At 37.6% G+C, this 15,000-nt stretch overlaps 1 protein-coding gene across 2 annotated transcripts in view; it reads left to right on the top strand.

The window, feature by feature from the left end:
- tmem8b (transmembrane protein 8B) overlaps window positions 1–6,401 on the top strand; it is a 66,102-nt gene extending 59,701 nt beyond the window's left edge. The window contains exons 12-13 of one of the 2 annotated variants that reach the window (XM_010767850.1): window positions 1,131–1,247; window positions 4,359–6,401. In XM_010767850.1, coding sequence (XP_010766152.1) covers window positions 1,131–1,247; window positions 4,359–4,694 — 453 coding nt within the window. In that variant the 3' untranslated portion in view covers window positions 4,695–6,401. Of the gene's footprint in view, window positions 1–189; window positions 278–1,130; window positions 1,248–4,358 lie in introns of those variants that run through there. The other variant, XM_010767856.1, reaches the window with a different exon arrangement.
- Window positions 6,402–15,000: the final 8,599 nt, after the last annotated feature.

Below are 15,000 nucleotides of genomic sequence, written 5' to 3'. Positions count from 1 at the left end.
ACTGTGAGATTGAGTCATAAGAATACGCTTTATCAAACTCTGACAACACAAACAGCACCTAAATGTTTTAACTTTAATTAATAGGATCAAATTATTGGTGTTGGTTATTTCAGGGAGGGATTATGTACTGTGCGATCCTCAGACTCTGGCATAATTTCAATTGCCCTTTCCTGTCTCCGCACTTTTTAGGGATCGTGCATCAGTGTTGCTGCCCAAACCTTCTAGGACTCCCTCCCTGCTGAAATCCATAACGCCCCTTCTCTAGACATCTTCAAATATACCCTGAAAACTCATCCGTCTAAAATAACCTTCCAACCTTAGTTACTCATCCCCCTGCACTCACAGACAACGCCACACTACGCCTCATCTGCTTTATGTCTCCTTGTCTGTTTTCTTCTATTTGAGACATTTACATTTTGGATTATTTATTTCAAGTCTTTTAATTTCTCTAATGTCTTTTTATGCATTTCCCAAATTGGGATCAATAAAGTACTTGTTATATTGTCTTATCTTATCTTCTCTACAGTCCCAATGTACCTAGAGTGTGTTTTGTGTTTCCTTCTGTAAAGCGTCCTTGGGTATATGAAAGGCGCTAAATAAATGTATGTAATTTATTATTTATTTATTAGTTGATAATAGAGAAACAATTGAATATGTCAAGCTATTTGAATTCTCCTTTACTGTAGTTTTCCATTTCTTACTAATTGACTTAAACACACAAGGCATTTTCCCTGCCCGTTTGTGCTACATTCCAGCTTTTCTGTAGCAACACAGTTACAGCTACAATGGACCTCCATGAATGTAGCAGCTGTGTTAAAAAAGTGGAACTCGCATCCGAAAAACAGGACACAGGTGCAGAAAGAAAGAAGGGAGATGTAGTTCCACATTTAGTAACTGAAAATCGTGTCCAGGTGTTTTAGTAACCGTCAATCATTTCTAAAAGACTTTGAAGGTTTTGTCGCCATTATTATACAATGTCAGGAGGAAATCACATTTGTGACAGTTTTACTCTCGCCAAAACCACTGATGTGTTGTGTCCTGAACACAACTATCCTGTTATTTACTGAGGCAGTAACAGTGTCAGTGGGGTTTATGGAGAGCTGTTATTGATCCATGTGTTTTTTGTCAAGGTGCTGTATCTGCTGGGGGCGATGTCTCTGTCTATGGCTCTGCAGCTAGACCGTCACGGTCTGTGGAACCTGCTGGGACCCAGCCTGTTTGCCCTGGGCATCATGGCGGTGGCATGGGTAAGGATTCCTCTTGTATTTACTGCATAGTAGAAGACTAGACAAGAAGACCAGAGCTTAAAGCTGATATATTCCATATTGAGTTAATCTGCATTTAAAAACGGTATAATTGCAAAAATGAACCATTCCAAGTTTAACCAGTTCATTGGAATATACCAATAATAAAGGCATTTACTAAAGGTGTTACTATTTGTAACACACAGTTTGATCTTGTATGACAAAATTATAAATATAGGCTTCTTAATCTTCTCGAGATGAAGACAGACTTTCCTCTTAGAAAATGTTACTACTTACAGCGTGTGGTCTACAAGAGATGAAAGATGATTAATTTGAATACATGAATTGTGTTTGACATTCGTAGACAAGCTTGTTGAAACATGCAGATGAAATGTGTCAGCGCTGTTCATCTATTGTTCCTCATGCTAGTACGTGTAAAAGGATTTGATACATCATTTAAGATTAGTGCTGGAACATGTGCATGGCTAAAAACTGTGTGTTCCTGACCAGTGAAGCTATTTTACATTAGTATGGAAGGAGCTTTAAAAGTTTTGCAGCCTGTGGGTATTAGTCATGGGTTGTAGTTTCATTATAAGTCAGCTTGTACTTCCACTGACTCTTCTCCGAGACATAATGTGCTCCCTGAACTGAAAAGATAACAAATAATAGTCTTTCAGGCAAGGTTCTTGGAAAAAAGCCTTTAACACCAAACCCTCTAACATGAGTTTGAAAACAAGGTTTGTGGCTTCCTTGGAGAAAGCTTTGCTCTGAATAAAGTGTGGGAGTTGTAGTACTGTGAATGATCTTTCTATGAGCTGCAGGATCCTACACAAACTCTGGGAGATAAAGTAATATTACAATTCCTACGTGTAAATCATCCAGTTTAAGGACACAATCTATTTGACCATAGAGATGATTTAGATTTAGATTAACAGCAGTGCTTCAGGAGTCATGCAGGGCACTAGTTTATCATTCAAATGTGAGTGCATTTGGAGTTTACATAAAGCCATTGGCTTCAACTATTTTGCTCTTTTTCCTTATAAGCTCTAGCATATTTGTAGAGAGCTTGTTGATATATGTTATTAGATAAATGTAAAACATCATGTTCTGGTTTACTGTTACTTTCCTTATCAAATGAAGGACTAAATGCAAAAACAATACTTTTATGAAAAAAAAGCAGTAAAATAAAGTCTCAAACACAGAGTATTTATCTTAATACGACGATGCCTCCTAACCACAGTATTTAAATAAGCACAGCAACTTAAAACATTAAATGCAAGTTATGCTACTGTTTTCATTTTTAAAGTAACACTTGCTCCAGCTTTGATTACCCACCACTTCATAATTTATCAACAGTTCAATAGTCTGCATTTCAGCACCGCCTCCTCAATCCCTCAGTTTGAGTGCTGCACATTTTCTACAAGAGCCCTTTCATTTCAACTTGTCATGTTTTTGCAAAGCCTGGCATTCCGAATGTTCCCAGACACAACCGAATTAGATCAGTCAAGTGAAGGGCACCAAGCGTCTGCTGCTCAGCTCTGCAGACGCTTCCTGAGCAGTAAGAAGGAGGGGAGAAGTTCAAATCTGTCAATGCCAAAAATCCCTAACTCAAACTAAACGAGGTCCCTGACTTTTATACATGACAAGACCATCTTGGTCTAATTTTTTAGTTTTAACCAGAAAATGATGCAGTTTCTAAGGGGCCGAGTTCCTTGAATTTGCTTAACATAGATTATTAGCAATGAAATAAAATGCATACATAATAATCAAGTCATTATATAGTCAATTAGAGCCATTTTACTGCCAGAATACATGTCATAATTACATACATACATGTCATGTCATAATCTTTCATGAACAACTTACTTGGCAATGTCCGGATTCTTACTACTAAAACAATCTAATGCAAGCAATCAGTGTTTATGAACCGATGAAAATAGAGTCTGAAATCAATAATGAAGCCATCTATTTCTACGTCTACATATACATGTATATCTACGTCTATTTATAAATATATTTATAAATAAAAAATATAGCAAAAGCTGTGACGTCCCAATTGCTGATGACCAATTTAAAGCCTCTATCAGCTGATTATGATCCTTGTGATGTACTAGGCTGCAGCAGTAGTCATGAATGCTTATTTCAGGCAATAAAGCAGAGATTTATGAAAAATCCGACCCTCTGTTCCTCCATTCAAAGTAAACTGCCTGGTGCTCCATCACTCACATCCCATTGGTCTCCATTTTTTAATGTCTGTGCATGTGTGATCTCCCACTTCAATAACCTGTTTTGACATGAAATGTGTTCATTAAATCAAGGAAGGAGGAAGACTAAACATGGTGACCAGTGAGCAATAAACTTTATGGGTGCCTTAGTTTCCAAATCATTTTATGAAAACAAATGTATAGCAGATGTTGTTTCTTACAAATTGTCTTTGAAAGGAGATTTTTTTACAATGTCTTAATCTCAATTTTTGCTTTTTGTGCACATTGACCAAATCTCAACAACATAATGTTGACTGGCACTTTAAATGTCCAGTTTTATACATTACTTTAAACGCGACACTGTTTCGTGGTGGACACGTTTGTTATATCTCATTTACCTGTGTAACGTAAAGCCCAGAGGAGAATAACCCCATTTTCAATCAGTAATGAACTGGCTCTCTGATCATAAATACAAAAATACATTTTCTTTCTGGTTCTATGCGGTTGTTACAGGTAGTTAAAGAATTGGGAAAATATATTGGGAAAATATTTTCATGGGTAAACAAATAGATCTCAGTATTTGAAGTTTTTTGGCATTGTGCAGTTATTTCCTGGAAATGACTCTTCTTGCTAAAATGGGATGACAGGTGTGCTTTGAAATGAACAAATGGAAAGAAAAAAGAACGAAAATCCCCAATGTTGTTCAACAGAGTTTCATGATGTTACTGACATTGGAACTAAAGTCAATTAAAGAAAAGAAAACCTAAATTCAACCAACTCCACTTCTACTTCTCTATTATTATGCTCTTTGTCAGTGTAATTTCATAGCTCAAATAGATTACCATTTGCAACTTCAGATTTGATGAATAACAGGTCCTAAAACATTGTTTTATGTGTGTTGACCTGTCAGACGGTGCGCACCATCCGTCGGCGGCGTTGCTACCCGCCCACCTGGAAACGCTGGGTGTTCTTCCTGTTACCGGGCACCATGATCGCCACCTCCGCCGTGGCCCTCTACGCCTTTGTGGAGACAGAGGAGAACTACTTCTACATCCACAGCATCTGGCACATGCTGATCGCAGGGAGCGTGGGCTTCCTCCTTCCGCCTCGCGCCAAGCCTGACGCCAAGGTGACCCCGCTGAAGCGTAGGCGAGGCTGCGGCTATCAGCTGTGCGTTAATGAGCACGAGGAGCTGGGTCTGGTGGACCCCGCCATCATCTCCATCAACAGCATCTGCACCAGCTGATAAACTCCCCACTCCCAGCCTTTTACCTTAGAGACACTTCATTGCCTTCTTTTACTTGGGAAATTCACAGACGGAAATTAAGCCACAGAACTTGAAAAAGCAATGTAAATATTGTAATGCAGATGTGACACATTGGATTTCTTTTTTTGGTTGTAATTGTTATGGTTATTACTATCAATACAACTGTAATTATTATTATCTATAGTTAGAGTTGTTCTGATGAATTGTGGGTGTACAGTGACACACTGTTGTTTGTGAATAAGTCAAAGCTGAAACACTGCTGCTATCTGACGGTGACTGTAAAACTGCTTCTGTTGGTTATTTATTGGTGGTCTTGTAAACAGGCCAGTTATTGTACTGTTGGGGGCACAGACCAGGGGAGAAGTGGGGGGTCATTTATCAAGGGCACAGCGTTTCTGGAATTCTTTTGAAATATATCTTTTGCACTGAGACACAAAAATGTTATTCTGTACATTTTTATAACAATATAAACTACAGTGGGCATCACAAATGTAAAACCTAGTTGTCATGTGGAATGTTAGACTGTCTTTGCAATTGCAATGTATCGCTTTTACACAAATGTGCAGATGTGGAACAGTTTCAAAGTTCAGTTGTCTGTTGAAAGAAAAGAGGAGAGGATTATTTCAAAGACCTCAAACCAAGACCTCACTTCCCTGTTATTTTCTGACAGGACCTGTGTGACACCACATTCATAAACATTAAATGTTTCCTTTCTTGCCTCAGTATCACTTCTGCTTTCGGAGCTTTTACAATTTAGTGCAACTGTTGAATGTTCCACAAAGACATCATATTGCAATCCCTGCCCTAATGGAAACCAGTTGTACTCAGACAGTGAGATGAGACGCTGTCAACAACATCCTCCCAGGAATAGAATGAGAGATGAATAATTCTCTAACAAAGCAGCAGTATGAAGGCAGCTTCAGAGCATACTGTTGATATGAAACCGCTGTCTTATATAAGGAATATGCCTCTTCGTGTATGCCTGTTTAGATGTGATCCATCGGCAGATCCACAGGATTTTTCATCCATGTATGTATTCTTTTTCTATCAAGTTATATCAGAAAGATTTAACAAATTCATTATTTTTAATAAGCTAGGATTGGAGGTTGTACCTGGCCTTGACAACAAACCAATACACACATGATAGAGTGTGCTAGCGGGTCTGTGAGGCTGTTCTTAAAGGGGACATATTATCCTCATTTCCTGGTTCGTACACATGGGTTTCTATTAGAATATGTTGATATGCTTTAATATAAAAAAACACATGTTTTTTCCCCTATACTGTCTGAAGATTATTCACCTTCTGTCTGAAATCCTCCATTTAAGCCCCCCTCCCTTAAAAGCCCAATCTGACTCTGATACATTTGGGATAACAAATAAACACACTTTTTATGTGGTCATAGAGCATTGGTAACATTATAATTTGCCTAGATGATGCAGATGGATGTAAGGGGATACAATAATGATTGCAATTCACTTCTGGGGACCATGAATGTGTTTACCAAATGTCCATGCAAGTTATTCAATTGTTGTTGAGATAGTTTAATAAAAAACAACATTTCATCTTCTGAAGAAAATCGTTTTGGGAAGTATGTTTCTGTAATTGTATTCTAACCAAGTGTAATTGGAGACTGGAGGACTGTTCACATTATGTTTGTCTAGCACAAACCTCTCTGTAAACCAGTCATCTTCAGCGTACCTTGTGTGACTGACCATAAACAAAATTTCTATACATTTTGTACACCTTCAAGGTTACTGGTGACACATACACAAACACACACCATAGACCCTCATTCAAGTCACCTCATCAGCATTTTTCAATAGACGTTTTGCGAGCAAAGCATTTATTTACAGGGCAAGAAAGAGGACGGGAAAAAAAAGATTCCTCATTTTTACCAGAACTGAACATCCTGCAGCTAATTATGCAATCATTTCTCAAAGTGTTTCTTTTAATCTTTGTAAATGTGATGGAATGAGGTCACTTTAAAGTCCTTAAAATAAGGAGACGAGTCAAGTGGTGTTTCTAAATAGGAAACAGGAGCAAAATGATTAATACAGTCAATTGCTTTGATTTATGATTTGATCTGCATTTTGATGAATGACTTTAGTATCCTTTATAGCCTTTTTTTATATTAAAGAACAAGGTAACCACACAACCTAAATAATATAATGAGTATGTTAAGCTCTCTTTATCTCATCAAAAAGAAAAATAATGGTCTCCATTTCATTTGTTTTTGTTCTAGCAGATCATTTAAGGAACAATATTCTTGTATGTGGAATTCATATTGAAAGGAAAAACAAAGTTCCCTTGAAATGCAAAATTAAACACAGGTCAAATCAACCAAAAACGTTGTGAAGGGGTGTTTCAGGGCATCTCTCCGCCACTCCACTGCCATTATATTGAATGGAAATGTGTGTAATAAGAGACTTAATAGTCCAAGTAGAGTGTGCACCCCTTGGCGGGAATATAATGCCTGTGACTGTAGTTAATGAGACGAATTACACCAAATTGACAAGGTCTTAGATATTGACATTTCAAACAGTGGGTATCTTTGTACTTCCACCACACATGCAATCAAAGAAAGTGCTTTTTTTGTATTCATGGATTCTTGGATACTTCCAACACGATTATTACTCTGACACATCACAACCCACCGCACTAGAGCAATTTCAGCTTGGCTTATTTGCATGGATGTTTTTCCTTGGGTAAATCCAGTCGAGTACAGAGCTATATACATGGGCTAACATATGATTGGCAAAAATATGTTTTTTGCCACTTTTTATCGTATTTTTCTTCATACCTATCGCAGGTTTACCTCATTTTTCAAATAATTCAGCCATGCTAGCACCTCTTTCAGGCTGTACTTAGGCATATAGATGATCAGAAAAGTTGGTATGTGGTTGGTATTGTGCATTTTATGAGCATGAATGTTGCTTCATTGGCACTGCAAAGGGCACCATACCCCTATAGTGCTCCCAAGGCGCTGCCCTCTGCTCCCTATACTTTGTTTGCTTATATGCAGAGTCTAATAAATAGCTTGATAAAATGGGCAAATCAAATGGCTAAATACAATTGGCCAATGAAATGGCTCGATAAATATTTTTGAAGGTGTGTGGCCCAAACTGCCCACTTGCATTGATATCACTTCAATTGATTTTCATCTTGACAGAGTTTCTTTTTTAAATTACCCTTGTGAGGATTTTATGAAAACGATTAGAAAACCCTGTTTACAAAAATACCCAGTATAAGTGTGAACAAACAATGTCAGCCTGATAGGAATGTATCTGGCTTAGTTTGTTTATTCTTAACCAAAGTGGATAATAAAAGGTTTTGTGTGATGATGGCACTGGAGGGAAAGTCAGGGGATCACCAAATAATATGTCTCAGGGGATCTTCCTGAGGGCGACACAAATGTGTGTACAACTATTTGTCTACAATCCATTCAATATATATTCAGTCATATCCTTCAGATATTTCAGTCAGCACTAAAGTGATGGATTGACCAACAATGCCATAATGATGGTTGAGCACTGTTATTTAAGCAAGTATTACTTGTTATAAAAATCAGGGTCTCATAATTCACTTAATCCTTTAATGGCAACACTTCGCTTCTTCTAAACACATTCATTTATAACATATAGATGTCTGTATTATAGCCACAGTTTTCAATGAAAACTTTACAGCATAGTAATTCATATTAAAGCTAAGACATTCCTTCAATTACACAGCAGAAAGGCAGGAAATAGATATTTTGTCAATAAATGGTTTTCTAGCAAATTAACAACATATTTAGTTTATTACAGTGCAAGAGCTATGTTATTGGTTGAATGTAGCTGTGTGTTTACCTGAAAAAAAAATCCCTTGTAGACAATTAAGTACATGTATAATCTTATCTTTTATGTTTTTTTATTTCAAAGGTTCAGCGAGTGTGAGTTTTAAAACCTTAGATGCTTAAAGTTCAGGTTCTGTCTGAAAGACTGAGTTCTATTGAAAGCTGTAGAGGAAGCACTTGAACTACACATGAACTTAATGCATTGGCCAGAAAAATACAGTTTGGCCTCCAAATGTACACCGTATAGAATGTATTTCCACTTCAGTGTCAACACAACTGCATGACAAGCATCCTAGAGCAAAACATATATTGTAGAAAAAGCAGTTTGTGCCACATTTGTATCCAAGGTCGACACACAAAGAAGCATAATTTATTCTAAGGAAAGAAATGCTGAAGATCTCATTGATGAAGGGTCCTCTTTCAGCCTCTTTTCATATCAGAGCTTTTTATTTTGAATAAAGACTCAATGGTGCATTTAACATGAAGTGTCTGTTGTCCACCATTAAACATGTTGGTCATCTGTCATGGTTTGCATGTCCATCTGGTGAGAGTTGTCTGGCCCAATGTTTGCTTTGCACAACTGCATAGCAACCAGGAATTATGGGGTCTTTTTATAGGACCAGATGTACCAGGATGCAAAACGGGTCCATAATAATGATATAACAGATGTTAGCTTAGGTTCAGTTATTCAATAATGTCTTGGATGGGCTAATGTTTTCACAGGAAATAAAAAAATCATTTCTAATGTTTATGGACAGATCAAAGCTTGTCTTACTGTGATCAAGCATCCATCAGGGGGCAAAGCATGGCCTATTCCTACATCTTCTCCACCATGCTATCACACACCTAAATTGAGCTTGAAACAGTCACATGAATGAACATCTAAATATTACAGCTACTTAGCTCTTTTAGTTAGAAAAGGCAGAGAAACTCTTATTTTCACTGCAACAGTTCAGAGACTAAGGGGAAAGTGGAGACTCTTGAGTTTTATCCCAGCTACTGGACTCGGGGCAACAGGTTAAATACTGTGGGGGAACAAGCCAGGCAACGATTAAAGCAGTTATAATTGAAGAAAGAAAGAAGTATATATAGGAAGGCGTGCTGTGTAGTGGGTTGTGCGTTGGTGTTGGGATCAGGGGGTCACAGGTTCAAACCCCACTGCAGTCAGCATGTCGTTGTGTCCCTGGGCAAGACACTTCACCCCAAATTGCTCCTGTGGGGATTGCCCACAGTACGTATGTAAGTTGCTTTGGATAAAAGCGTCTAATAAGTGACATGTAATGTAATGTATACTGCACATATTCAAACCTGGAAAACTATTTTGCTAAGGGGTGAGGGTGTTATATAAAACCACAGGAAGCACATACATCTCAGCAAAGCATTATTAAACTACTGCTTTCTAGTTATCCCTTATGACAGCCAGTTCCCACTGTACAGCCACTACCTGCTGGTCTGAGCACAGACAGGCTCTCAGTGTGCAGCCAATCAATATCATGTTACTGTCATCTCAAAGCACTCCCTACGCTGCTGTATTAAATTATATTTTGTTATGTACCCGCAGGTGATTCTTTAACGTGTAATTCTTTGCTTTAGACAGAGCTACTAAGTACAAACCAGAGTTTCTCAAGTAAACTGGGAGACGTTTTTTTTTAAAGATTAGGAGAAGGCTGCGAGGTGACATAATTTTAATGGTTGCAATCATGTTATTATCCCTTCTAAGAGGATTATCCTCTTTTGGCTCAATGAATATGGCAATCAAAGAATCAGGTTCTTTCACCCACTAAAACACATCTGACAGAAAAATAGTTATCTAGTATTTAGATAATTCAGGGCATAACCAAGAATGTTTGAAAGAGTAGCATGGGAGCTGCCTACAACAGTAACAAATACAGCCTACAATTTGTTAGCAAGTTATACTTCGGAATAATTTATACTATTAAGTAGCTGGAGGGTTTTAAATGATCCTGAAATGAGAGGCATGGAAGGGTGAGGAACCAGGATAGATCTAAATAGCTTCACATCTCTGTTTCGGCTGCACGCTCCGCTCCTTCTCCAAATTCCTGTCAGCACATACCAAACCCAAACACATCAAGCAGACAGGCTGGCAGTCTGATGGGACCAGAAAGGTCATGCTACATTTCAGATGCCGTGTAGAGAGGGATCGGCCGAATGTTGAAGCTTGAAGATTTATTGAAGTCTGTCCTGGGCATATACCGGTAACTCGACACAGACATCTATCATACAGGACTAAATGATGGCTGGCTTTTGAAACTGTGAAAAGCCTCTGGGTAGAAGAGTGCTAAAGATGTTTGCAATTTAAGATGCAATTATTATTTGGGGCTTCAAAATGAAGGGTGCTTGTCCTTGTAGTTTAGTCTCAAATTTGAGTGCTGCTGGTCAGAGGGAAAAAGGCTTTAATTATAACTCCTCAATGTCAACACTGTTGTGAATGTTGAGAGGCCAACTTGCTCCGAGTGTTTTAAACTTTTTCCAAGTTTCATGCAAGTTAACAAAAGAAAAGCACTCAAAGCCTTCATAAAGTCAGTATCCGTGATTTTCTATCAGTGTAAAATGTCATGTATTTTAAAGCTGTCATACACATGTGAAAGGAGTTGCTCATAGTGATGAATTTAAAGATAGCCTAGACAGCTTACCACCGGGTTAATGGAGATTTTCCCTTCACTTTCACGGCTCACATCGTTTTTGCAGGAAGCTAAACCAAACAAAACTCTTAACAACTCGTTCCCTCAGAAGTTAGACCAAAAACAGAGTTACAGTAGAAGAGAGTGAATATTGAGCTTGAAACCAGACCCTAAATGAATAATACAGTTGCTTTGTAACTGCTGGATGTGTAAATACGTTTGGCATATCCACCCCAAAAATCATGAATTTGAGCCCAAAAAAACAAGTACTGTCAGTTTAAGTAAAAGTAATACCTCAATCACCATTTCATCTCCAGCATTCACATTTCTTACTTATATGTCACTTCTGTTCAGATGTATTAGCATTAGCATTAGCAAGCCATGAGGTAGCAGAATGACCTTTGACTGTTATGTCATATTTTATAAATTATAAATGAATACTGATGTTTAACTGTTTAAACAGCTGTGAATAAATACATGATCTATATTCTGATAGATTGTGTGATTTACACATTTGAATCATAATTCAAACACTGAGCAATCTCTTTGTTTATAAACTCAGGGAGTTAGGGGTTAGGGTTACACGTTAGAACTAAGGGTAGAATCCGCAACAGCAAGTTAAAAAGACAAAGTGTTCTCGTATTTTCTCTTGGTTTTGAAAATACTTAAAATCTAAAATGAAATTTCATTGACCTTTTGGCAGAGAGTGCAGTTTAATATTTTCTTGGTTTGTTGAAGTGAATGAAGAGCATGAGATTACATTACATTTTACTTTTAAGAGGCTTTTACCCAAAGCGACTTACATACTCTCAATACTGTGGAAAATCCGCACAGGAGCAATTTAGGGTGAAATGTGGGATTGTCAATGTGGGATTGAACTGGTTCTCCCCTGATCTGAAGATCAGCGCACTAACCCACTGAGCCATTTCATTCAAAGCTCCAATAAACTTGATTTACTCGATACTCTATATCTAACTTCACACATGTCCCAAATGTAAAAAGCCGCCCTCACTTGTGCTGCAGCATGCTCGTGTACATAAAGTTCACCACACTGCTTTCATTTACATTTTTTTAAAGTGTGTTGCTGTTTGACCGTACATTTCCCTAACGTTTTTCCACTTTATAACTACAGGTGAGCTAAAAGCATTTTCCCCAGGTTTGTTATTTTATATCATGAGACACATCTGGCCTCCCTGTTGCCTTCAGAGCCTAAGCATTATGCTAAATAGTCAAACCCATCAGCACACCACATGTAGACTTGTGCCATCTGCTGAGTGTTATGGAATTATGAAAATCACTTTTAAATGATAGGATAAATGTTGCCAAACTTTGTTAACAAACTTACCTGCTGAGGTTGTCGTTTATTAGTCAGCCATAGTACTTTAAGTTTGCAGTTATAATTAACCTCTTCATGTAAAAAAGTATGTCATTATATATCATTATTACTTTTCTCATCTTGAAGCTGTTTTATTTCTCCATCTGTCTGTCATCTCTTTTATATTCAAATCCAATAAAGTTATTGTGTAGCTGCCGGTGTTTTATTATGTGTTTGCCTGGTGGGTGCAGTGCTTGTTACAGGAGTCATAAGCCCCTCTGAATATTAAAATTGAAATGACAGCAGGCTTTTTTTCTCCGGTTGTTAATCATGCACTGCCTTTTGGACAACGAGGTCTGATGTAACTGTTGACAGGGTGTCTTTTCAGCCTCATATCTCAGCTGCACATCACAATGTCCTGTTATATATTTGTTTCCAATGAATTTGGTGAGACCAAAATACTGCATCGTATTTCAAACACTGAACCAGCCAGGCAAACTTTTACATGTGTATTTTGTAAGTTGTGTAATGAAAAGAAAATGGTTATCTTTAATATTTTTTGTATGCATTCTTCTTATTAATATTATCTTTGGGTCTTTTCTTGCTGTAAAAAATGCAAATGTCCCCTCTGTGGGACGAATAAAGATATTCTGATTCTACATTCTCACAACCAACTCTTCAATACTGTTGCTCCCAGAGGATGAATCTAACTAACTTTGGTAATCTTCTTCCTCTAATAATATACTGTGAGGTCAAATGCTTCCCATATATCCAGAAAAATCCACACAACAACTGAATGGGTCAGCACAAGACATTCGTTGTCTACCCCAGGAATCTTAGTGCCGCAGTGAGTTTGACTATTTGTGGTTTGAGCCAAATGTCTTGATGGATTGACATGAAAGCTTTAAAGACAATGATGTCCCCCCCTCACGATGATTTCACTTTGGTGATCTCTATACTTCTTTTCACCCCCATTTGTATTGCAACTAAAACAATGTAATTATGCTAACTCACAATGGTTAACAAGGTAAACATACAATTGTTGTGTTTCTTTTTCAGTGAGCATGTTCACGTTAGCATTTAGTTTAAAACAATGTTGTGTTAAAGAGTTGCTGTCAGAATCGCTAGAACGGCTGATTTGTTAGTAATTATAGTTTGGCACGTTTTTTTCAGCCACATCATTACAACATAAACTGATAATGTTGCAGAAATTATACTAATAATAATAATAATAGTAATGATTAACTGCAGAATGTTTGCCTACGATGGTATGTAAATTCTAAAATATAAAATATAAAAATGTCTAGTCTTTGCTAATGGTGTAGATGCATGGGATGATTTGAGTAACTGTACTGTACTAAGTTAGCGTTGAGCTTCAGTCTGCAATGTTCAAAACAACAGATAAAGCCAGTAATCCAGGTGTAGTCATGGACTCTGATCTGAGTTTCAACAGTCACATTAAAACGTTTACTACATCGGCCTACTATCACCTAAAGAACATATCTAGGATTAAAAGACTAATGTCACAGCAGGATTTGGAAAAACATGTCCATGCTTTTATCTTCAGTAGACTCGACTACTGCAATGGTGTCTTTACAGGTCTCACTAAAAAATCCATTAAAAAGCTGCAGCTGATTCAGAACGCCGCAGCTCGAGTCCTCAATAACACTAAGAAAGTGGATCACATCACTCCTGTTCTGGAGTCTTTACACTGGCTTCCTGTGTGTCAAATAAATGATTTCAAAATACTGCTGCTGGTTTATAAAGCACTGAATGGTTTAGGCCCAAAATACATTTCTGACCTCCTGCTAAATTATGAACCATCCAGAACTCTCAGGTCTTCAGGGACTGGTCAGCTTTCTATCCCCAGAGTCGGAACTAAACATGGAGAAGCAACGTTCAGTTATTATGCTCCAAATATCTGGAACAAACTCCCAGAAACCTGCAGGTCCGCTGCAACTCTTACTACAGGCTGAAGACTTTTCTTTTTGCCACTGCTTTTAATTGATATATTCATATCTTAAACTGCACTGTAACTTTTATTATCTTTGCTTTTTATCTTTGCTTTTAAATGAGTGTTTTTAAATGTTATTGTATATCAACCTGGTCTCACCAGAATGCGTGACTCCACCACGACTCCTTAACACCGCATTGCGTGGTGGAGTCACAAACTATGCTACATTTACGTGTCTGTCTGCACCACGCAAACAACGCCAATGTGAAGTGAATGAGGCTCCTTTGTCGTGGTGCACACACGCATTTCTACAACGTCCTGCAGTGAGCTTTTTATTCTATAAAACGTTTTTAAAATCACTTTATAGCTTGTAGTAACTCACGGGAGGCTTCTTTTATTTTATTTGTATTCATAATAATTTGTATTTTTCGTCAGAATGTATTATGGCAACCCTCTCTCCTAAAAATTACTTTCCCATAGAACTAAACTGCATTCTCAGTTACGTTTAGCTAGAAACGTATTTTCTCCCACGTTACGTTCG

This window comes from Notothenia coriiceps, unplaced genomic scaffold (genome assembly GCF_000735185.1).
Source record: "Notothenia coriiceps isolate Sejong01 unplaced genomic scaffold, NC01 NC01_scaffold00000339, whole genome shotgun sequence".
NCBI lineage: Eukaryota > Metazoa > Chordata > Actinopteri > Perciformes > Nototheniidae > Notothenia > Notothenia coriiceps.
This window is presented reverse-complemented; position numbering and strand designations above follow the sequence as displayed.